Source organism: Triturus cristatus, chromosome 1_2 (assembly GCF_964204655.1).
Source record: "Triturus cristatus chromosome 1_2, aTriCri1.1, whole genome shotgun sequence".
NCBI classification, from domain to species: domain Eukaryota; kingdom Metazoa; phylum Chordata; class Amphibia; order Caudata; family Salamandridae; genus Triturus; species Triturus cristatus.
In genome coordinates, this window is record NC_140580.1 from 351,430,326 (window position 1) to 351,456,455 (window position 26,130).

General features: G+C 44.1%; 1 protein-coding gene across 1 annotated transcript in view; it reads left to right on the forward strand.

Annotated features, from left to right (window-relative positions):
• Positions 1–21,807, forward strand: part of AGMAT (agmatinase (putative)) — a 101,965-nt gene extending 80,158 nt beyond the window's left edge. The window contains exons 3-7 of the mRNA XM_085604143.1: positions 2,018–2,066; positions 7,977–8,172; positions 8,435–8,614; positions 9,488–9,572; positions 16,504–21,807. Coding sequence (XP_085460269.1) covers positions 2,018–2,066; positions 7,977–8,172; positions 8,435–8,614; positions 9,488–9,572; positions 16,504–16,577 — 584 coding nt within the window. The 3' untranslated portion in view covers positions 16,578–21,807. The remainder of the gene's footprint in view (positions 1–2,017; positions 2,067–7,976; positions 8,173–8,434; positions 8,615–9,487; positions 9,573–16,503) is intronic.
• The last annotated feature ends 4,323 nt before the right edge of the window (positions 21,808–26,130 follow it).

A 26,130-nucleotide genomic window follows, 5' to 3' on the forward strand; every position in this document is an offset into this window, starting at 1 on the left:
CAAGCGCGGGAAGCATACACTCCAAGTTGAGTCTGCGCAGTGAGTCTCACAAATGTCCTGATAAAAAACTGCGCAGACTCGATTTCTTTACTTCCCATCTGCATCCTCGTGGGCCATACTCCACCCCACCCTGTGACAAGTTGGGAAAGGGTGCGATGAGAATGCTATCCACTCTCTGATTGATGTGGAGGCTTGGGGCTACAGGACTTGAGTTTGAAACGTCCAGAGCTAACTTTACTCCCACATCATCAGGGGGTGGCGACTGGTCCTTGTTGCTATGTATTTGCCGAACTGATGACCTCGCAGGCCTCAGGGCTGTGAAATTGTCAGCCCGGCAAACACTCTAGATATTGGGCCTGCCCAGGGGAGCAAGTTTAGGGAAAGCGCGGTCAACACAAGCAACGTAAGTGGCAGTGTACAGCACCCCCAGTTTAAGCAACTGTGTATACAAACTTTTTTTTAAAGAAGCAGTTTTATCATTGCTTTCTTTTTGACCGTGAACGTAGAGGGGGCGAAGCCCTGGCGCCCTCAAACTGAAACCGCCAATGTTCCTTTCCGCAAAAAGAATAACATGCCTCAGACATTACATTTATTGTGAGTGCTAAATGTGGTGGCGCACCTGATCATTCTACACCCCACAATGTCTTTCATGGGTGAGTCTTTACAGTTTGACAAGGCTACCCCCAGGATGTGCCAGCATAAAGAGGAGTTACTTAGCAAATCAGTGAGTTTGCGGCACAACCTGGTTCCAGTTTTTACGATAACAACAGCAATATTTGTCAAAATCTTTGAGTCATACAGGCCCGGGAGAAGAGGCCTGGCCTTGCCATTACTTCTGGGTCAGTGGTAACAGGAAGATGTACCAGGATCAGCTGCTACAGAGCCTTGCAAGACTTTATGCAGGGTTACTGGAGATGCCATGCAATTAGCTATCTGCATAAGGCTGACACACTATTTCTGGAGACAGTAGTGAATGTCTGACAGCGATTTAGAGGGCAATGCATGTGAAAGATTGTCAATGGAAGTCTTCCTGTTTCTATTTTTGTCTTCCTCAACATGGCAAACTCTTAAGACTCCTAATAATTTAAGAGGCCAATTACAATGGTGGTCGGAATGTAACTGACGGCTCTTCGGTTGCAGTCTGACTGCCATCTGCTGCTGCGGTCCGACAGACGCATTACAATGCGTGTAGTTGAAGACAGCAGGCGGAGGGACCGGTCCACACTTTCCGGTGGGCTCAAGCAGCCCTTTATGACTACGCACCGCCTTTAGGATTATGATGTTTGTTTCCAATAGACATTAGATGTCGGCCTTTCCGACATGAAAAGGCTGTTGGAAAGTGACATTGAGGGCCCCTAGCAGTGCCTCCTTCCCTCCTGGCCCTCTGCAATGGGGCCTGGGGGCACCTGTGTTGCCCCACTAAACATCCCTGCACGTCTCGTTGCCTGCCACACAGTGCAGGGATGTTTGAAAACATACATTTTTCAATGGAAGCTTGTGCTGTCGGACTTTTCTGCCTGCCGCACAAGCTTCCATTAAAAGATTTATGTTTATGACCGCCCTATGGGTGGCTGCATCCAAATAATGCAGTCGGAACCATCGACCTAAGGTTGGGCAGTTCCCAATCCACAAAATCCACCAACATTGTAATAAGCCTTAAGTGTTCTCCTGTTCCCAATGTTGACACCTCTCAGATCAGGAATGATCATGCCAACAGTATATGAGTAAAGGGCCAAACGTTTGGAGAGATAGGGCCATTTTAGTAAATGGAATAACTGATGAAGAGAAGTACAGAAGACAGAGAAAATATGAGTAAAGAAAGACAAACACTTTTACGAGATTCTAGGCTCACAGATATAAGAATAAAGAGGTGAAAGGGAAAAAAGAACAAGACTGAACAGAAAACAAGAGAAGTAATGTTTTACTAGAATTTAGCTAAAAATAATTAGAAGTCATCCAAATATTGAAGGCAGGCAAGCAGTATCCCTCCCTAATGAACTCTCTTTCTCTTGTGCAGGTGGCGATCACACCATTACATATCCCATACTGCAAGCTGTTGCAGAAAAGTAAGTATTATTTTTCTTGGTTCCGCTTGAATACGGTGGGCATTTATATTCATTAGGTCCTAAAAAGAATATTAAGTCAAGACGCTGGTCAACAGCTCAGTAAGATTTAGAGGGATACTCAGTCATGCTCATGCCTGACAAACTTGCAGTTCCTCTCCTGTATTTGGTGTTAAAGGAAGTATATTAGGTTAACACTGGCTGAGCCTCAGCTGGCATAGATTTCTAACCTGGCAGCATGTCTGCCACTGGGCACCAGTTATCAGTGGTGCTCACCCCGCCTTTAGGGCAGGGTGATGGTCACACATTTTCCCTATCTGGAACTCCCATTCCTCACAAGTAAGAAAAATGGAAAAACCAATGCCACCATACGTAAATAAATGCAAAACAGCCCAAGCGGGCAATGAGCTCAACGACAACATTGAATCCATAATATCAAGTACCACTATTTTGTCTTGGTAAGAATGTATAAATAAGTATAGATTTATTGTTCTTAACTCCACATTTACTTACCATGACAATATAAAAATCTTCAAGGTAAGCAGCTGTGGAGTTAAGAATAGTAAATGTATTCCTACCTATGCGTTCTTACCTTGACATTATCGTGCTTGTCTATATTTTGGGTAAAGTATTTCTGTAAGTCAATGTAAAAACTTTGAAGTTTTGACAGACAATCCTCTATTCAGTGGCCAGTCAGAGCTATGATCTCCATCTTTGGTGGTTAGTTTCAGTAAGTATTCTGGATGTTCTAGATTGTGGCCATTTGTCTTCAGAATTATGGATTTTATTCACGGTGGTCAGTGGTGGTCTGCGGTCCCATGCCCATTCACGGTTGCTAATTGTGGTGAAGTTCCTTTTCAATGCCAGTGGTTGTTGGTGCTCTGGATTTTCATGCAGCTGGCCGGTGGCCGCCTATGTTTTTGATTCACTTATGGCGGTCAGTTATAAATAATGTTCTGGTGTCTTTTGAGTGGCTAGTGGTGGTCAGTGTTGGGGATTCTCTTGATGGTGGTACCTAGAGGTAGTCAGTGTTCTGGATTGCTGTGGTCTGGCTTTGCTTGATTGTGGCCAGTGGTAATTAGTGCTCTGGATTCGTCTGATGGCTTCCTATCGTACTCATCATAGGATCACTTATGGTGGACAGTGGTCCTGCATGTTCAGGAGTCTAACAGATGGCCAGGGCAACGCATGTTTTCATAAAACTTTTTTTAGTATTTCTGGGTCTCACTTTTCGGGGCAGGTCTTCCTATTGGACTAGTCGTAGTCCAATGTTCCAGAGTTCCTATTTTGTAGGCAGAGGTGGTAAGGGGACACTTTTATAGTGACCAGTCCTAATGTGTTCTGTGGTCCCTTTTGGTGGACTGTGAGAGTCAATGTCTCATTCTGTCTAATTGGGGGGTGGGAGGTGCAAGATTTTCCTGCTTTTGTTTCACAGTGCAGTATTCATGGATCTCACTTTCTTGCCAAGCAGAACCATGTATACAGGTTTTGTGCTGCGTCATTCTTGTCAAGGGACATTTCGCAGCCTGCACAGCAGCACCCAATTCAACAGCACTGTAATTCTAGGTATCAAACTGCCTGTGGGTAAGGTGCGAAGGGGAGTGAGGGTACAGCAGGGCACCCATATAGGTAAAAAAAAAAAGCAGAAATCACCTCGGGGTAAACACCGACGTTGAGAGCGAGTATGCCCTACGATGAAATTTCTGCAGATCGCAGTAGCGGTTGTTCTTAGGTCTCTACCTGGTGGATCACTTATGACGGACAGGATATATACATTGTTACTGCGCATCTCCTTGAGGGACCTCCCTGCCTAGTGCTTATCCCACTCTTTGGTAGCTAGCAGTCTCAAATCTGGGTTTCTACAGAGCAATGATTGCCAATGTTCCCGTATTTCTTTGCAGGACATGGATAACCAGTGTCCATGGGTCTCTTTTTGCTGCACAGCAGTAGGCATAATACCAGTGTGTGTCTTGTGGGCTAGTGTAGCTAGTGCTCAAGGGCTTTTCATTGGGGGCCAAAGCTAGAAAGGTCCTGAGGTCTAACACTGTGCTCTGGTGGCCTGCAGAGGTACATAACACCAGAAGATCTTTGCAGTCCTGATCGCGTAGTAATAGGGCACAGTTCTACTGTCTCAGAATGGAAAGGATTCACAATAGGACAAGCCATTAGACAGCCCTAGGTCAACCAGCAGCATGGTTGGAACACTTTGTGGCTGAACCCTATCCAGATCCTCAAAGGTGTCATCCCACAATCAAGAATAAAATGTGTGCATCAGTTGAACAAGAACCTCTGTATTATGTGCTACCAGATATCTTTGTTTTAAAATATTGAGATTTCACTCTAAATAACTTGGGGTCCACACGCATCTATTTTATAATTGCGGTCCTAGAGGATATAGGGCTTTACTGGTTCCCAGCAGCAAACGACTATTAATAAACATTTTATAAATGGCTTAAAAAAACCAAAGGCAATCTGAGCCTGGGTCCCTTTCTCTCAACTAAGTCACAAAGTGCTCTCAATTCTCCTGTTTGGTTGTCAGTGACAGCCATTCTCCCTTTCAGTGCCTAAGATACCCAGTGTTCACGGGTCAGTACATTACAGCCCAAGGCAGGTAATATTTACAGGTCTTTTGTTGCCAATCAGGGAGCTTGGTATAAAATTAATAGAAATGAAAGACCATGCCCTTTATGCTTACAGGGAATCCAGGATTTTAACCACGTCATTTTTTTCTGGCCAGCATTACACCTACCGCGAATAAAGTTATTAAAACCAATATTTATACGTAATGAATTATTTTATATAACCCTGTTGGACTTGGCCCTTTTTGCAGGGTCATCCCAGAACTTTTTGCCTTCCTCCTGTATTTTTCCTGACCTGTTGTTGGTGGTTTTATGACTCTGGGCACTTTATCACTGCTGATCAGTGCTAAAGTGCATGTGCTCTCTATGGTAAACTTTGTAAGATTGGTCTACACCTGTTTGGCATATTTAATGTACCTGCCAGTCCCTTGTACAGTGGTATCTCATATACCCAGGGCCAGTAAATTAAATGCTACTGGTGAGCTTGCAGCTCTGCTTTCGCCACCCACCAAAGTGGCCTTTCAAACCTGTCTCAGGCCTCTGCCCTCTGCCACTGCAGGGCTGTGTGTGCAGTTTACTGCCGCTGTGACGTGGCACATAAAGTGGTTGCCACATCTGTGACTCCCCTTTCACTACATATCAGTCACGCCTAAGGCAGGCCCTAGCTAGCCCTATGGGCAGGGTGAGGTGTAGGTAAACTGTAGGACATGTGCCTTAACTGTGTGGCATGTCCTGGTAGTGACAAACAAGGTATTTGGTTTCCCACCGCTGTGAGGCTGCCCTCTCATAGGGATGCATTGGGGATTCCCTGATATATGCTTCAGTGGTAATTTGCGACATGAGAGGGGTAGAGTGATCACGTTTGGTATGTTTGGAATAGTGGTGGTAAATGCTACATAGTGGTGTTTGCGGATTTATTAATACTATTTTAGAAATGCCACTTTTAGAAGTAGGCATTTCTGTTTGCTATGTGTCTTTGGTCCTCTGCTCGGATGTGTTTTGACTGTCTAGCTTTGGAGTGACAGGGGCTGAGGAGGTACAGTGGCTCCAGAGAGTCTGGGTGAGTCAGCACTAGGCTGAATAGGCCTGGCCTGCATTTGGAGTGGTGGGAGGAGTAGCACCTTTACATGAATAGGGCTGTACCTGCCTTCCACAATGATGGCTCTGCTCCCCTGTGGTGTGTCTGGGGACAGGGCTTACACTGACAATGGAGGTTGTTGTGCACTTACAAAGTGCCCCTGGAACTGGTTTGGACTTTGAACTGTGTCAGGGGGAGAACAAAGACTGAAGGACTATAAGTAATGGGGCTGTGACCCCATGTCTGCTGAACTGTATTTACTTGGGAACTGGATCTGAAGAGCACTCTGCCAGGAGGAACCGCTGTGGGACTCAGCGGCTGCCTGCTTGGTGGCTTGAGGGCCTGCCCTCTCCTGGGAGGCCCTGCGTGCCTGCATGCCTGTGCCCAGCTCTGCCTTGTGGATGCCTGGAAGAAAAGCGCTGCCTGCTCCCTGTTTGTCTCTTCCAGAGGGAGACAGGCTGAGCTCTTTATGTTCCTAATTGCCCTGGCGAAGTACATGTGGAGCGATGTTCAGAGACGGGAGAATTTTCCCCCTTCTTCTTCCGTGGGTTGACACGAAGAGCATGGAGAGGTGCTCTTGTTTGCGACAGTGTGTGATGAACGTTGTGTTTTGTAGCCCGAGGTCAAAGCCGTTCACGGAAGCCAAACGCGGCGCTCGTCAACTGAGCAAGCGCCGAAGGAACCTAGAGCGTTGCCCAGCAACCTAGCTGCCGGAAGTCAGGCAGGTGGAAACAGCTGCTTGACCGAGCCTGGTTGTAGGCAGGGCCAAGCAGGACCGCGTCTCAGAAGGCTGGGCGGGGGAGATAAAGCCAACGGAGACCTTCGCTCCATGTCCCGCCGCTGCTGTGCCGTGCCGAAGGAGCCTGATCATGGGCGGAGCCGGCAAGAGCAAGAACCGCCGTGTCATTGGCCAGAAGGGAATTCTCAGCGAGAAGGCGGGACCGGTGGGGACTCCGCTTGAAGTCCAGCCGGTGGAGGCGTGGTGCAGACACCAGAACCTCATGGGACCCGTGAAACCGCCACAGTGAAAGCGTATGAGTGCCTTGGGGACAGGAGTGCCCCTTTCACGGAAGCGGGCAGTACTGTTGTTTCCCGACCCCGAGGGGCCATTGGATGACCTCGCTCAGGTGCTTTCGTAGCACCGACGTAATTCACACATCTTTTTTTTATATCGCTGCAGCTGCACCGCATGGTCACGGGCAGCTGCGCGCTGACTGGATGTTGTGGACATTTTGGAGTGACATCACGGGGCCAGCCCAGTAGGGGGCCCGGATTCAGAGTTGCCACACATGTCCTGGCTGCACCTGCAGAGTTGGAGTAAAGGTGCCGGTACTTTGGTGCCCTACATGTGTTGGGGGCCAGTTGGTTCTCCGGAAGGTATTCGGGCAGGCATGTTCAGGCCCTGATTAGGCTGTGGGGCTACATTGCAGTATATACTGCAAAGGGAGTAATTTATGTTATACTCTGATGTAATGATTATGACAGGGGCCCAATTGGCCTGATGATTTATGTAATCCCTGTAAATTCTGGCACAGTGTATATATATGATGGTTTGCTAATGTGTTTTATGGATAATACAAAGGCTATTTATATATAACCTTGTGTGGAGTTTCTTTTGTGGTGTGCCTAGTGTGTCGCTGTGGTGTGAATGTGTTGCGCAAATACTTTACACATTGCCTCTGGGATAAGCCTGACTGCTCTGCCAAGCTACCAAGGGGGTGAGAAGGGGTTATCTTCAGCGTGTAACTCCCTTGCCCTGACTAGAGTGGCGGGTTCTGCCTGGCTTAGGTGTATACCCTAGCCAACCAGAAACCCCATTTCTAAACACCTGCTAAATGAAGTTGTGTGTTGTAAAATGTTTACATTTTTAATAGCTTTTTAACTTTGCATTGATTCTGTATGGTATTTAGCTTGTATACTATAATAGGAAGGGTTTCTTATTGATGAATTAGTTCATCTGAAAGGTAATTTCTATGCTTGATGAAAGCCTATTGAACTTATATTAAACGGTGCCACCTTAGTTTGCGCTAAGCGGTTATATACCAAATTCTATATGAAATATATGTGCCCTTGTAACCTATTATGTTGTGGTCTCAGATGGTGGCCAAAATCGATAATGTTTGAACTGGAGCTTCCTGCTCTCTCCAGTGGCCTACTGTATGTTACTTGGAGGATATATGTTATGTGGTTTTATGCAATGACCTTGTACACAAGTAGTGTCGCCTAAGGCTAATATGACTTCTCTCATGCTTAAAGGTATGGTCCAGTAGGACTGGTGCATGTTGATGCTCACACGGATACTGGAGACAAAGCCCTCGGCGAGAAGATCTACCATGGGACACCCTTCCGACGTTGTGTGGATGAGAGACTCTTGGACTGTAAAAGAGTAGTGCAGATTGGAATCCGAGGTTCATGCTATTCACCAGATCCTTATAAATACAGCCGTGACCAGGTAACATAAGCCGTTAATACTTTTGAGTAACACAGATACCATTTCTAAACCATAAGAAACCATCTCAGATTCAATCCCAATCAAGTTAGTCTTCTTTGCAACTCAAGTCCTCTAGTTTTTTCCCTGCCTCATCCATGACTCCTTTCTCTAAATCCCTTGCTTCGGTGCCTGTGTTTTCGCTCAATTTCCCAGTTTCCCATCTCTCCTCTAGTGCACTCCAAGGGGTCTTTTGGTGTACTAATGCATACCTCACTTTCTTCAGGGGTTTCGAGTAGTTCCTGCTGAAGACTGCTGGCTTAAGTCATTGGTTCCACTTATGGGAGAAGTGAGGAAACAGATGGGAGACAAGCCTGTTTACATCAGCTTTGACATTGATGGACTTGACCCGGCATTCGCTCCTGGAACGGGGACTCCAGAGATCGCTGGCCTCACACCCAGCCAGGTAAGGAGGGATCCCCCTAAAAAACCCTTGTTCCAGGCTTGGAAGCATAGAGATTGCAGGCCTTGCACTATACTTGTTAATAATGGGCTTACTGTAACACATAACGTGTTCCTAGAGCAGGGATTGTTATGAGCTGGTGGGGTTCCTGACACTACCCCATGCAAGAACTCTGGTAAGAAAGTTCATACTGAGCCAGGTGACCACTAAATAGTTACGGGAAGCTTTTAACAGTATTGTAAATTGTTGACTTGCTTCGTGAAACCATAGAGCAAAGCAGTCTTACAACAGTCAATATAGCAGATGGTGACCAAACAGATCACTTTGCTTCAGTTGAACAAATTAATGGACTAATAAATGCTAGGTGGGCATATTCTGGCAAAATGGTATCCCATAAGATACCATTAATAATGGAATACACTTATACCCAAAAGGTTCTCCTTTTTTTGTTCATATTCCCATTTCCAACACATTTAGTACGTTTCCATGGAGATGTGGATGGACATGGTATTCAGAGAGGTGACTTGGACCATGAGTCTGTTTGGAAATGAATGCTTCAGTTGCATGGATGAACTTTCGATGGTATCCCGGGGCAGGGCAGGAGAGACGCCTCAAGTGGCAACTTATTGCAGTGCACACAGGTGGTAGTTACTGACATCTCACAGAAAAAAGAGGCTACCATGGAATGGAAGGGCAGTCATATGACTAGTTTTAGTTAGTGTCCCGGAAATGGTGCCAGAGGAACACCCTGCGGAGAATGTGCTAGAGAGAGAGTTAGAAAGTTCACACCGGTCCAGCACTGTCAAAAAGCCCAGGTCTTGACAAAATATAGTCTGTTCATGAATTGTTTAACAAGCCCTGCCTCTTCTTTTCTAGGGACTGGAGATCATCCGTGGCTGCCATGGGCTCAATGTTGTAGGCTGTGACCTTGTGGAAGTAGCACCAATGTATGATACCTCAGGTGAGTCCAAAAATGCCTCTCTCTAGGTCCGGTTTAGAAAGGGAGCTCTGTCATATTAGAAGCAGATAGCACTGTTAGCCAAAGTATGGTCTGCACTCTGTCTAGTTTGGGGCTTGCTGGTCGATTGCCTGATGTGCGAAACTGTTGTGGGCGTCACAGGACCTGGGATTCTCAAAATCACAAGCTTTCCAAATTGAAATCAGTGAGTCACAATGGACTAAAGAGTTGACTCCAAAGGTGCCTTTTGCCATCAATCCCAGCGCCTACATGAAAGGGGGCTTGTAATGGCGTGAAATTTGTCAAAGATCTGTGACTTCAAATGCGTTCACAAGCCATGGATGAGTTACTCTGATTTGAACGGGTGTGGTAATGGAGCCAAAGTGGATGTTGTCTATGAGTGAGGCAGCTCCCAAATACTATTCCTTGAAGAGCAACTTTTAATTTTGAAAACAACCCATGTCCCTTTAAGAGGCAGGGTCTGCCTCTCAAATAACCAGGCAGCATGTATGCAGGTGTAGGGACGGAGGTCTAGTGTCCCTCGCAGGTACCCATCTTTGTATTTGCAGACGTTCGCAACGAGTCATTCATATTAATGAGGCAGCTGTTATTGCCGCCTCCTGTCAACGGGCATTTGTGCAACGGCTGAGTGGTACGTCAGACACAAGGCAAAATGAGGTACATTGGGTGGCGTAGTGTTGCCGCTCAAGGTGACTGTTAATATTTTATTTTCTGGGGGGCAGCTATGCTGACTGGTTGCCTGAATGTGTAAACTGACAAGTATCTCCTCAGTCCGAGTCCTTTACAGCGTGGCCGTTCAATGCTGGAGTCTATAAAATCTGTGTAACCTCTGGGATCAATTCATTGTCTAAGCTCCCAGCCCTAAAGCCTGGTATCCCCAAACAAACCCCAGGATATGGCTGCATTTATTTAAAAGTTATGCGGCAGACAAAAGAAAGTGTGTGGCACAAAACAGTACATTATGTTGCAATGACGCTCGTCAAAATAAGGCAGAAGCGGCTATTAAATGAACAATCTGTAAACAGTGGAGTGTGTATTAATCACTATTAATTGAATAACAAGTATATGGAATATTTTTGAGAAAACGTTCTGTTCAAATACAGTAAAAACCTGCACTGATTAAAATGAGGGCAACATATGTAACAAGCATAATGTAGTGCTGTCTAACTTGCCAACCTAGCAGCTTAAAAGGAACATTAGTCCCTAACAAGAATATTACGCTACCAACTCCAAAAATCCACAAATAATACAGGTTCCTAAAACAACTTTGTCTAACCACTTCCCATCCCCGCAAAACATGCACACAACCTCCCACAACATTTATACATTAGTTGCCAAAAATACACACGCCATAAAAATGAAGACAATCTCCACCTCAAATAGATATTACATAGAACAAATGTCACACCGTCTCCATATTTTAGCAAAAACACACAACACACTCTCTACACTTAATCCTGCTAAAAATATATACTACCCCAAGCACATAACAAACCTTCCAAAATGTTACACATCCCACCCACTCCTCCAGCCCAAGCTCATCACCCACATATCCAACTTTCATTTTATGGTGCTTAAAATACCTGCCACATAAGTAGGCCAAGAGTCACTCCCACTCATACTCAGTGTGACTCGTGCACCTGTTGTGTATGCAGAAAAGAACCAAGGCCTCTCATGGAGTTTCTAGCGGGACCATCTCTTCCCCCAGACCTCCTCCCACTTTATGCACAGAACAGTATGGTAGCAAAATCAATACATTTAACTGCTAAAATGAGCTGGTATAGAGTTGGGAGAAACCACCAGGCCAGATATCCTGCTAGCTTGGCTTCCTATTGCCGGATTGCCGTGGCTGGCAAAGGTCAAAGAGAGCATGGGTTCCATCTCAGTTCCAAAATATTCTACATCTTCATCTGCATCTTGATGCACATTGGTCAGGATTTAGACCACATGACGCGACCGAGATGGTACTAGTGCCACTGGTTGACGTATCAGCAACTGTGGCTGAGGGTAATATGTCATTGCTTGTTTTGCTGTGTTTTTTGGCAGCACCCCACCCCACGTCACCAAGGACTCCAGCTATTCCATTAGGGCCTCCGTGCCAAACATACACTCCGCATCCCTTCAAAAATGCCCTCTAATCCAGCTAATAGCCACACCAAATATGATACTAAAATTACAGTATATATATAAAAATAGGTGAAAAATCTAATCACTGGTACACGCATCAACCTTCCTAGAAAACACCAATCCACACCCATTAAGCAAGCATATCATCTCAACCAGGAATATGAAGGCACACCACCAATAAAAACTCATTGCGCCATCAACAAACGTATCACCACCTTCACCTAAACACATGCTATCATCTGACCAAAAACACCCTTCACTGCACTGTGCGCATTAAAATTGTACACTGTTCCCCCAGTTCCTGCTAAGCTTACGGACAAGTCCAAATCACACATACACTCCACTCCATCTATATAATACTTCACCCCCATCAAAGGTATTTACAGCAGTGTACTAAACATACATAAGTGACAAAGATCAACTTATCCAAAATTAAGTACTTGGTAGAAAAAATAGACGACTCCCAAATAAAGTTTCACTGAACTTTCAAATTACTTCCCTAATTTTCAGCTGATTCCAAATTGAGAAATATCATCAAATGAAGACATGGCAAATAAAACACAACAACTCTCACATGGGATGCAAAATAGCAACAGAAAGGCTCCAAGCCATGGAGCTGAGAAGCATTTAACTAGACATCGTGTGTGAGGTTTAAATGTGCACGCCTCTGCATTGTCACTATCCTCCAGTTTGTCTGTTCCACAAAACACAGGGACTAACTCTCCTGGAAAAATGTGTCTAAAACAGAGCCTCACATACCAGAGAGAGGAGGACAGGAGGGAAGTGACACATTTATGAGAAGTATTCGTCATCAATAAACATCAAATGACTATTATCTTATCACAATTTACTCATTTTGGAAGTGTTTCATCTCCAAAAGCTGCCTGCACAAGCAGAACAGGACTGGGATCTCAGTCATAGCTCCTTAAACCGTAATGTGATGGAACACTGCTCAGCCAATCTGTGCCTCGTATGTAAAGGGCTGATTTGTATGTAGTATGGGTCGGTGACCACCAGCTTTCTCTCAACGGAGCCTCCACGGACTCCGTAGCCACAAAGCTTCCTCCGACTGCCCCCAGAGTCGGGGCCATTGAGGAAGGGCCTGACAGAGTCCGATCTAACTTAAGGTGGACAATTGGACCTCCTTTTCTTACTGTGCGTCACTGTAAGGTAAAACCTGGTGGTGAGACCCCGCAAAAACAAAACAATGACCCCCCCCCCACACACACACACAGGGGAAAAAACTCCGAGTGTGGGGCGGGCGAGTCAGTTGTTTTTTTGTTTATCAGTTTAAAAAACTAAACGTTTGTTAAAGTGTGAAAGGCCATCAAAACCGATGGCAGCCACCCACAGAATTATTTTGCACCTTGGGAGGAACCACCATGACAACAGTTCCTGCCAAGGGACAGAGATCACTGCTGGGCTAGCCGTAATCTGTCGACCTGGAAGGCGGTAGTCGGTGAGAGTGGCTAACACAATGTCCTTTGCCACCCTGATGGATGGAGTATCTTCCACCAAACTCTAGATCTGCCACTAAATTCTTTTTCTAGGCTGAAATGCTTTCTGAATGGATGAAAAAATGTAGCAACATGACAGGTGTCCAAGACAGGCCACCCCTCTCATCAGTGCGGATATACCAGCACTGCGTCTAAGGAAATATGTTCTGATCCAGTCTTGAGCCATCCTTCTGAGTATTAGCACGTTTTTAGCATGTTTCACTTTGGGAGTTACAAAAGTTGAGAAAGTGCTAAACCACCCCCAACACAATATAATGTCAGTGTCTCAGTAGATTTCCATTCAGTGGAAGTTTCTAGAAGGCACACTGAATAATGTGAACACTAAGGGCCTGGTTATGACTTTGGCAGTCCTGGAGCTGGCCGCCATGCTGCAGCACCACTCCAGGACCGCAAAAGCCATCCGCACACCGCCTGCCGGATTACAATTGAAGATCCGGCGGGCGGTCATGCGGCGGCTAGCCCACGGCGCTGCCTTTCAATGGCTCATAGGAGAGCCTTAGTAAAGCAGCGCCGTAGGCAATCCACAGATCGTTCCAGCATGGCATGGACTGTAATGTCCATGCCTTCCTGACGCTGGGGGTGCATACAGACAGAGGGACACACCATGTGCCCCCCTGCATGGCCCCCGTGTACCGAAGCAACAGGAGGCCCTGTAGGGCCCCCCTAGTTTCCTTATCACCAGCAGTTTCATTGCGGGGTCACCGCCATGAAACTGTTGGTGTGGAGTCATTTTGTAGTATGCTTTGCGATGCCGCAGCGGCACCACCAAGCATATTGCAGCCTCAAGTCTGCCGTGCCACTGCCGGGGATCGTGGCTCCCTGGCAGTTGGGGTGGCCTTGTGGCGAATGCAATTGACATTGAGCGAGGTTTTCTTTAACTATATAGTGAGGTGTACAGTATGGCAGGCCTTAGAGAAATGTTGTATGGTGTGAAGTGCAATGGTTTTGTATCCAATTGGCAGGCTTTATGGTATAATGATGTATGCTATGACTGCTTGATGTGGTGTTAGCTTGTGTTCTGTGTTATGGGACAAGTTGATTATAGATGGTGTGGTATGTTCAGTATTATGGAGGAGTTACGCGATGCCTTATTGTGTTTTAATTGATGTGGTCTAGCCTGATCGGTGTGGAATGATGGAATGTATTGTATAGTGTAATGTCCTATAATGTGGGCTGTTGTAGCATGAAATGGTCATAAGCAGTGTCGTAATGTGTATCATTGGATGGATTGTGATGTAGTAAGATACAGTGTATTGTGAGATGCGGTGTTTTGATGGAATGTTGTGATGCATTATAAGGATGTCTGTCTATTACATTCTTATATAAAGTAGCATGTGGGCTGTGATGTAGTTTTGAACGATGTGACATGAGGTGGTGAGGTGCAGTGTGGTGAGATGCGAAGATGCGAGGATGCTCGTTGGCTTTGTTAAATGCCTCAGTCATTTCCGACGTTTTGGGTGGCAAAGCAGGTGGTCTAGGGAAGGTAACCCTGGAAAATGGGACGAACTATTTGAGCAAGGATGCCCAAAAACCCTTGCCTTCCTGATCTTCAGCAGCTCCTGCTCTCTTGTCTCCTTTGTTCCTTTGGTGCAACTTCAACTAGAGTGGGTGGCAGGGAGGGAGTTCCTGGTCCTCTAACGGCCTAACCGTGGTTACTTAGGACTGACGTCCTAAACTAATTTGGCATTTTGCAAGGAAGCCTTAAGTTGCATAAAATGCAGTCCACAAGACATGACTCAGGGCCAGATGTATGAAGGCCCTGTTTTGCGATTTCCAAATTGCGAATCTTTGCGTTTCCCAATTAGGAAATAGCAAAACTGAATGCATGAAAGTGTTTTTAAAACTTTTACCGATTCCTAGGGGATCGCAAATGACCTACCTCAATGAGGTGGGTCGCAATTTGCGACCACCTAGGAATCGCAAAAATCACAGGGATGGTGGCCTGCTGGGCTCAGCAGACCACCATCTCTGTGATTGCTTTTAAATAAGGCAATTCTTTTTTTTCCAAGTGCAGCCCGTTTTCCTTCAAGGAAATAATTTTTTATAAAAAAAAGAAAAGTTTTCTTTTCATTTTTTAAGAGCAGGCAGTGGTCCGTGGGACCACTGTCTGCTCTTACAAAAGGATTTTACAAACATTCACAAAGGGGAACGGGTCCCTTGGGGACCCCTTCCCATCTGAGAATGGGTTACCACCTACTTGAAGTAGGTGGTAAAATGTGAATGTTTTGCAACCGCATTCCGGGTCACAAAACATTCATGCATACCGTTAGGATTCACTATTTCGAAGGGACGCCCTAAACCTACCACTTCCAAAATAGCGAATGGCAAACCCATTTTGCAATTCGATAACAGGTTACTGAATCGCAAAATTGGGTTTGCTGCATCAGAAATTCTGTGAATCAGCCCATTTGCGAGTAGCAAAATGCATGATTCATCTGGCCCTTAAAGCCATGTGAATTTGCAGGACCAATAGGAGCAAAGCAGGTTTGAAGGTTATTGTGAGAGTGGGGTGATTAAGGGAAAGAAATGGCAAAACGGTGTAGTACCAAATCAGAAGGGGTGTTGAGGGACTTGGTATGAGGAAGGAGATTGAGGACCACAATAAGAGGCTGGGAACTTCGGTTACGGCAAGGGGTGAGGGGAGAGTGCAGAAACTGTGGATTGCATGTGAGCGGATACGGGAAGGGTCAGAAGGTGGTATACGCCCACACTGATTGGTTGGGACGTCCTGGAGGAAGGAAGTGGCAAGGGAGTTACATTTTTACATGAAGGTAGGTGAACGGCTCAAACAGAGTGGGGCTGCAGAAGGGAGTTCAAGGACCAAGAGAAATGCGCTCTGACCTAAGTCACATGACATAACTGGAGAATCTATGAAAGCTTTTCGAAAACAGGACCAAGTCCCAAGAAGGCCCACTACGTCCTTCGTGCTTCCAGTCAGAAGAACAATATCAATAAATCAATCAATCAAGATTTATAAAGCACGGCTAAGCGTGGCTACTCACCCAATAGGGTATCCAGGTGCTTACAAGAATAGTGCTGATCTTTTATGAGGCTAATCCTCTAACCAAGAAGCTAAAATATATCCAGGATGGTAAAAGCCATAGACCAAAGCAAAATGGAATTTTTTTGAGGGGATTAAGAAAAGCACTGCCAAAAGAATGTTTGTGTTTAATCTGTGCATATTTTAGCATTTAAGGTTTGTAGACCACTGTGAACAAGCCTAAAAAAAATGTACAACATTTATGGTGATATGAGATTTGTCATTCTAGGTAACACTGCGTTGATGGGTGCCAACCTCCTGTTTGAGATGTTGTGCATTTTGCCGGGGGTGAAAACGCTGTGAGCGCTGCTGGTCCATCGCCCCTCCAGATGTGACAATAAAGACATTCAATAGCACCTTTGGCACTTCCACATCACCATGGAGGCGGCATTCACTTTGTTCTGGTCTTAAACAAGAAAATCCTAAATCCATCGAGTGATCGGAGCTGTGATCCACACAAGAAGAAAAGATGTCCCTAACAACCTTTGTTAATGAAGATCCCGTTACCAGATGTTGATGCTGCTTGATGAACATGTGCACAGTCCCAAGCATTGGAATCATGCTGCCATGTCTTTATTGAATGACCGTCATCGAGACTGTAAATCAAATAAACCATTGTCTTATGATTTAAAAGTGGTGCATAGAGATGTCAATGCAAAAGATTTTCGTTGTCGCAACATCACGCCATGCAAAATTAGACTTTATTTTTATTAGGTTTATTTTCAATCCAAGTTCATATCTATCCCACTTATGCAAATCAATCAGAGAATCAAACAAACCGACAACAAATAATTAATAATATAGGCTGTTTTTGTTTCAGAATCTATACGTGCTGAAACCGGTTCTTATTTAAATATTCCCAATATTCATTACTTTCCACAATGCCAAGGTCCATTTACCATTTTAATCAAAGTTCTGGAACAGACAGGGTGGGGTGGTTGTGGTGGGTTCTAGGGTAGAGTGGGAAGTATATTGTCTCTGCAAATATCCGTTTTTTTTGTCTAATACAATTTTTTCATCTTCTGTAATCCCATTCTTAGTAGGTGTTTAACGCTTTTTTTTGTTTTGATACAATAAAGATGACTCTTTTAGCTGTGGTGGTATACTTTCATACTCCTAAAAATTACTTTACCACTTCCAATTATTGTATTCAGGTATTGGCTCATTAGTAACGTTTTTTTTTTACCATCACACGTCTCCTGGGGACCATCCAGCAGCCAAACGAGTTGACTGTTAGAGGGTATTGAGAGGAAGCAACTTCATCCCCAAACGCAGCCCAACCAAGTTTTAACAAACATCGTCTTACTCTAAAGCCTAGAGAAGAGATGTAATTATTTGTTGCACAGTTACCTGCTTCGCCCAACAGATCCTAGCATAAGCATTGCATGAAATGGGCAAAAAGTGCTAAAGAACGACTTCCTGTTTGGCCTGTTAGTGCTGGGAAACGATGGTAGCTCAGGATCATTGCACCACTCCACTAAGGTAATCCGCTGTATATTTGTCCTTTCCGTCTCAATAGTGCATGCCGTCCTTCGACACTACCACCAACATACACAGATGTGCGATACAACTTCAGCCACATCCCCTTCCACGATTCACCAATAAATCACTTATACTGTCCACATACACTCTTGCTCATGTTTATGAATCAGCCATCAAACATGCAGCACACAGGGTAGACCTAGCCGCAATCAACAATTTAAACATACTCTTCATCAACGAAACTTTGCTGACGCCAACTTCTAACCCGTTCTTTAACAAACTCTTCCCAGATGGGTACAAACAACACTGTGAATTACAGATGCAGAAGCACAACGTGAAGCAGTCACGTCATCTTAAACCAGATAACCACTTACTAGGTCCCTATCTATCCCAGTCAACAACTAATTCGAAAACAAGACAACTGATCCTCAGGCGGCCAAAGTGCATATTGAGTCAGTACAGGATCCAAGGAGGAAGAAAGCTTAACAAAGTAAGACTCTGTAGAGGCCAAGATGCCTCAGATTTGCTACTGCAAGTGGCGTGAACAGATTCCTCAGACAGATTTTTGCTCTATTTAGCATTTTGTATTTTTAGGATTTGATGGCAAAGATCACTGCATCTTGCCTTCTGTCAAGCTTTTTCCAAGATGCTTGTGTTCTAGGGACAACAAAGCAATATCAAAATCGGCTTACTAGAAATTTGCTGATTGTGAATGATTTCCAGGCTAGGTTTGCCATCTCCATGCCAACTCGTGGCTTTACACCAAGAATTTAACCTTTCATCCATGCAACAGGATCCATCCATCATTTGTATGGTGGACAGTTCAGACCCACATCAGTTCAGTCAGCTATAAACTGTATTTCTAATCTTCCATGATCATTAATTCAGTTCATGTGCCTCCCAGGCTAGTCCCCCAGATCCAGAGTATGACACAGCCAAAAACTTGAAATCCCATTTGCGTTTGTGAATATTTTTGGTTTCACATTTCTTGAAATTCTTATGACTAGAGGAAGATTTCTGGGAGCGCGTATCCGATATCCACACTCCATGTCTGGTGGCTAATTTCTGCTCTTGTTTCCCTCTCAACCGTAGAGTGTGCAAGGATCTTAGATGAGAAGATAGTATCAAGTGCGCTGTCATCCTCAACCATGAACTCATGGCCACCGCACCAACCAATGGACCCGCAGTGCTACATGCTCAGCTCAAGTTGTGGCTATAGGGGCTAAGGAAGCACATAAACCATGCACTTATAGAAAGAAGTACTTGCTGGTCCCCCAATGGCAGCAGTGTTAGCTGGAGAGGGGAGATGGTGCTATGGCAGCATGTAATGCCTGATGCAAGATCTGAAGGGAGAAGTACAACTCCCAGCATTTAGCGATCAATTTTGGTTGCCCGGGTATAAAAGGAGGTCTACCCAGCCACAAATTGTCAGTATTGCTTCCTTTATCACGATTGCAGTGATTCTGGAGGGTATCATTCATGGACTTTCATGCAAGAGCTTTCCAAAACACAGACTGTGCAGCGTCCATTGTGCATCCCATGACTAACTACTTATAAGGTGAGAAGTGCGAGAAAGTTGATGCTATTGTGTAGGACAGTGGAATACCACTCGAGAGTTATCTGTGCACTACCAACCGTATGTTTGTAGAAGCACATTAAATTATGCACGGGCCCTCCAGAGTCTCTTGGTGCCAATTTCCAAATCCTTATCAAGTATGGGCACTGGACATTGGTGGAACTTTACATGCATCCCTCATGTTGATGAGTTGCTTGTTCAACTATCCTGACAATCTCCGGAGAGAACTTAGACTGAAATCCATTATAATCCTTGAAATAGAAGAAGGCCCATGGCTCCTGCTACTTGCCTTCAATGCCCTGCTGTAAGAGAAATCCTATTAATCAGTACGTCGACAGTCCTGTGCATTGCTAAGACCTTATTCTCTTGAGAGGATGCTAACTATGTAGCAAAGGAGAGGATGTGGACAAAAGAGAAGTCAGCACTTTTACAGTATAAATTGATCATAGGCTATTGCGGGTCACAGGAAAATCGACACTATCCTACTTATTCATGTGCGGCGTTCAAAGAATATAAATGGTGTAGCTAATTGTTTTGATGGAGATTCTTTATTACTCGTTTGTATTTCTCTGTTTTGATTATGTTTACAGTATTTACAGAGTTTCTAGATTAAGAGAAAAAGCCAATACATGTTTCGGCACATCTGGCTAGTATAGTACAGATTGATCTGCCAGTCCCCTGCAATAGGTCCTTCCGTCCGTCCTTGTGGGACGTGAATGAGACACATGTCTGTGCACTCCATGCGTGTGCACTAGTTTGTGTGTGGAGTGTGCGTGGTACATGTGGCTGGTTCCACACAGGAATCCATTTGGATTCCCTGTACTGGAGTAGAACTTAAGATAGAGGGTTGGAGAACACCCCAGACAGGGTTGTGCATTGCAGGGCTTCTCCAAATTCTTTCTGTAGTCCTCAGTAATTGGCCTGACTCTACAGTGTGGAGGTTAGGAGACAGGGTGTTCCCCTATAGTGTAGGGGAACCTTCCTGCGTTATTCTTCCACAAAGTATTACCGTCCACAGATTAAGAGGTGGTTCAGTCGGGAAGGCTTTCTGTCTTTGTGCCTTTTCTCCGAGTCTCCCCTGACAGGAGATTCCAAACTTCGCCCAGCATTCCTGCTGAAGGATTACAAATAGTCAGGAACTGCCACAAACCCGTCTCAAAGGTGGACTCCTGAATATGTATGCATGTGGTATTTGTATAGCGCAAACCTAGTCAATAGTCTAGGAACATTATATACAGGGGCAAAGACAAGGATACTGTCAACAGGTGATCAGTGAGGTAGCTGGTTTGAGTCTGCTACTGCATCTTGATACTTTCCTGAAGTATATTAGGGTTGAGGTGGTTCTGGTGGATACAGGGATGTTGCTTCAGATCTTAGGAGCATAAATTAGGTAATACATTTGTGTACACCGAGATCTCAGAGCCATATGTTGCAATAGTGAGATATTTAGCTTGATATATTTTCAACATTGCAGGCATGCACCTTTGGCCGATTTTAGAAGCAAAGTCAAAAACCACTGCAAGACTTCTTAAAAAGGTTTGTCTTCTAACGCTAATCAAAGGAGAATCGTTTTTTTTTTAAGTGTTTACTTTTACTACCTCGTTGCATGTCTTCTTTTAATGTCCACGAAGAGTTAGCCGTTGGCTGTGTTTCTGATCTAAGTCAGGTTTACCCTTTGTCCCTGTGGTTTTCTGTTTGGATCAAAAAGGACCTTGAGCTCAATACAGTCACTGTCAAAGATTGTCTAAACCTTGACTATGCCAGCAGAATCCCATGGCTCAATTATGTCAAGGAGTGGTTTCACAAACTTGGACGCTCTGACCTTTTCAGCTACCAAGAAACTATAACTAAGGCTAACAATATTTAGGTAAGGGAGGCATTGATGGCATTAAAATCTGAAGCTAGAGAATTTAGAGCTTTGACTATGTTTTCGGTGAGATCTTATATCTTCGCTCTCATTGGAGCCTTATCTCACCCATGGGCTGTCTATCAACCAGTATTTCCTGCTCACTCGTTTCTGGTTTCACCCAACACAACATTTGTTACGTGTCCCCAAGGGCTTGGCAAACAATAAACTTGATATTCCTTGCCAGTGCGATGGTTGCTCAGCTCAAGATACAATGCACATTGTCCTTATATGTCCTTTTTCTCTGTCTGTACGTAAACGCTATTTGAAACCGATCCTGGCATGCCTTGTTGCATATGCAGATGTTGACTGATCTCAGAATTAGTTTTCCTGTGGCGCGCTTTCTAAATTGTGCAATAAAGTGAGAAATTCAATGATTTTAGACTGATTTAATGGTCCTAAAGGTTGTTTGCACGTCTGCATTGCTTTTAGCAGCACCCTGAAATGGAATTATTGTGTGTTTATTGTTATATTGATCTTGATTTGTAACTGTGGTCTTAATGATTTTAGTATGTTTTCATTGTCTTTTATGGTTGACTTGTTTTAAACCGAATAAAGATAGCACCTAGTCCCCTGTTTTTTCTTTTTTACCCTTTTTTTCTCCCTTCTGGTGGTGTCCTCGCTGACGCTCTGCCGACAGCCACCCGAGATCTTGTCAGCTAGATTATAATAATTATAATAATCCACATTTGTAAAGCGCGAACAATCACCCAGGTCTCTAGGCGCTGGGGAACGTCGGGAAGATTAAGCAAGCTATTGCCCAGAGTCACATGGTGCTGGGCTAATCTGCCACCGGAGATCGAACCGTGATCCCCAGATTCCGGAGTCAGTCGCCCTGGCCACGGCGCCACACCTCTTCCTCAGATTAGCAAGGTGGAGGTCATGATGACTTTTGTAAATGGTGCTCCTGGTTTTGAAAATGGTGTAAACTGGCAAGGGGAGCCAGTGGATTCCCATCAGGTTGGGGGTGATGTGATCATATTTTTCTCAGACCATAGGGAGATGAGTGTGGTATGTAAGAAAACCCTAATGATGGCCAGTATGGCAGGCTCTGGTAGGTGATGGTGCAGGGTGTTTCCACCGTTGCAAGCCCATCTATCAAAAAATTGCTTGCAGGTAGATAAGTGACTGTGGAATGCCATACCAAATCCTCCTAGTCAAGCCCTCAGGACAGAGGGCAATGCGACTCAGACTGGAAAATGAAAAAATAGATGTGTGGAACCCGTGCTTTCCATGCACACTCATTAACCAGCCCAAGGAAAACTGTAACTGTCATATGAGCATGAGAACTATTTGGCATGCCTCTCCCCTGCAGGATGCCACATTGGTGATGAAAAGAGACACTGACAATATCAAAAAAATTAAAAGACTGTCTCTCAGCTCAACAGCACACACATTTTGTCTGCAGGCCTCCAGTCTGCAGATAATCCTGGTAAAATTGAAGAGGAAGATATCTTCCTAATCATATTATTAGAACAAAATTCCAATCCCCCAAATTGGCACATCGAAAAGGCATCAGTGGGTCAAACTAATACCACTTAGTAATACGGGAGCATCAATACATTTCATGGATTGTGAACAATTCAAAGACTTGAGGCCACATCCCAAACTGGACAAACCCAAACAAAAGAAATATACATCCGAAAAGCTAAAACCACTTATCCTGGCTGGCACCTTCATTCAACAGTTAGTCCATGGAGTTGACAGTGTCTACACAAAGTTCTTCATGTATGTATCTGATATTACAGTGCTTAATTTGAGCTGGTGGTTTCCGGTGCTCGGCACTGGCACTTAAATGTCAACATTGGCACTTATAACTGCCTGCCACATGGTGGGGTTGCCTGACTAATTTAAAAATGAGCACAACAACAGTAGTTTATTCATTCAATATATATTAAAAGGGACTAATACATGCCAACTAAGCCATTCTTATAGTGTTGGGTGCCTGGGATGTCAGAATTGTCATACTTGTAGGAGTGTGATGGTTAGCAGTTGTATTGATATTGTCATTGGCAGCACTGGCAACGGCTACAGTGGCCTCATGACAAGGGCCCTGGCGCTTATGTTTTTTTTTACAGATTAAGCACTGTATTTACAAAGTGCACACCTAGCCGAAAGGCAGTGAATCACCGTAAAGGGTCCAAGGCAAAGGCACAGTCAAAGTGTGATTAGAGGGGTAGCTCATTTCTAAGAGTGAAAGTAGATTTTTGTAGCATTATGATGCAATTCTTTTTAAAGAGGTGTGTCTGCAGCTCTTTCCTAAATTGAAGAATTGGGGCAGACCTGTTGGATTTGGGGATGCCATTCCAGATCCTGGGTGCAGTACCAACACACAGAGAGGCATCTACACCCCAGAAGATCTGAACCTGATAACATTTCACCATGAATGCACAAACATTCAAGACTGATGACATTCTGAGCATTTACAAACATCTTAGGATACCTGAAAGCCAAACGAGTAAGACCTCACATTGACAGAACTCTCAAGCCATTCGCCCTCAGACCCAAGAAGGTCCGTTTAACAACTAAATATCATGGTAACAACAACCAAACCCAATCAGCCAAGGCGCTATGCAAATTAGCATGGATAAGTGGCCTCGCAAGTAAAACTAACAAAAATGAAGGCCACATCACTGACAATGAAGGAATGATGGCTGACCCGAAAGGTGCAAATGGTTCTCTAAACTTGATCTGAATATCACCAACTAATGCTCCATGAAAACAGTAAATTGTTAATTTTATAAAACCCCCTGGAAGTCCTGTCATATATTTAGACTTTAGGATATCACTGGCAACAGAAGACTTTCAAAACTTGATATGAGAAGGGCTTGTCGGTTCGGGCACATTCATGAACATCAGTGACATCTTAACCTACGCCACCAACATACATGATCAACATACCCACCTCAAGGAGAATCTGTGACACGTCCGGGTATGGCCTTACCTTGTATTAGAAAAAGTGGTAATTCCTCAAGGACACACTATATTTTTGTGGTTATGTTTTTTGGGTCAATCAGTTATAGTGGGCTGATCCTAAAAACAATCAACACATCAAGGCAGGAAAGGCTTCGAGAGAACAGGTTAGCAGTACACAGTTATTGGGTCTGTCTTGGCAACACAGCTGTTGCCCGACCCTATGTGATCAACCTAAAAAGAGGTTTCAGGAGTACTACAGAGAGGGGCTTTGGCTCTGCCCACATGTTGGTAGCCAGGAGTACATGTTTTTGATCGGGCAGAAGTTGTGTTCTTTCACAGAAAAAATGCCTCCACTCCATGAAGCTGTGACTGTTTTGTTAGGCTTAGAGTGGAATGGAGCCTGACCTTTCAAGAGCACTCACTTGGCACTGTAATACTGTTAAAGTGTCTTAGATTAGTAGATCATTTACGGTGTTTTTTCCTCCCCTTCCATTTCCATCATTAACTTTAGACTCCAAAGTGCAATTGCAGGTTTGAGAGCAGTATGGAATGCTCAGGGCTACACCAACCTACAAGCATTTCAAGGTCTGGGTTGACATAGTATCTGTCTCAGACTTTATGTGATGAACAAAAAGAGCTTGGAGCACTTCTGAAAGAAGGACTGAGGCCCCAACAACATGTTTGTGCCCCTAAGTACAGGATTTGATAGGGATGAAATTGTGTACTTACACTGAAAAGCTGATGATCCACATTGGGCACTCTTAAAAGATATTTTATATTGTTTTGCAGCTGTAATTTTGTGCATATTTGTAATTTTATCACAGGATACCCCACACAGTAGTTCTGAGTTGGTTATGGTGAAAAGTTACTGATAAAGGTTAAAGGCCTGATTATCATGAAACTTTACAATAAAAGCATTAGGCTTGACATAAAAATTGTGAAAAGCATCTGGCAATGGGCATTTAAGGGTATTGTTATTACTCTGTATTAAAGCTTACAGGTAGGTACGTATCGTGTTACCAGGAATCTCTCAGATAACCAGAGTAGACAAAACCCTTCTGACAAATCGTGGGGATAGAAGATTTGCACTGTGAGAATCCTTATTAGCCCCTCTTATGAGACATAGTATTTGACTTTGATAACTGTAATTTTGTAATAATATTAATTTTTGCCTGATGGTTACCTTGTGAGAGAGAACGATTAAGATTAAATAGGCCGGAGTTGGTTATTTTGACAAGCCAATGGTAACAGGCCAATTGCTACTGGCCTAATTGGTTCACTAGAAAAAGGTATTTTTGATGCCATTGGTCTGGTCTGATCTGTTCATCATGAAAAGGTATGACTAAGAGAGATGTCCTGATTTATTTGCTATGTATCACATACATTAAAGCCAATGGGCCTTTAAAGGGTGAATTGTTTTTGCACTATTTAAATATGCAGTCAGGTATTTTGTTACATGAATTCTACCAGTTTACCTTTGTAGGGAAAGATCTCGTGTTGGTTACCCCAATTGACAAAACGTAGGAGTAGAAGATTTGCATTATAATGATTATTGCAAGAATCTCTTTGGACGGACTGAGAGGCTTGACTGTCTGCTATCAGGTTATCTTGTAATTAAAAAGAACAATACATTATCTATCTATCTATCTATCTATCTATCTATCTATCTATCTATCTATCCATCCATCCATCTATCTATCCATGAATAGACATTCACTGAAATAAATCAAAGGTTAAAGTAATGTTATAATTAGGTGAATATGTCAGTGACAACAATACCGTATTGAACAAAAAAACCACAGAAATTTACCAGTTCTAATTGACAGAGCTCACTAAAAACTTGCGCCGTCACCAAGCACTGCTTATGACCTCACATATATCAATCGTGACATGTTCTATGACATAATTTATAACATCACTGATAACATTTCAAATTACAACATTGATGACATCACTGATGACATCATACAAGCTTC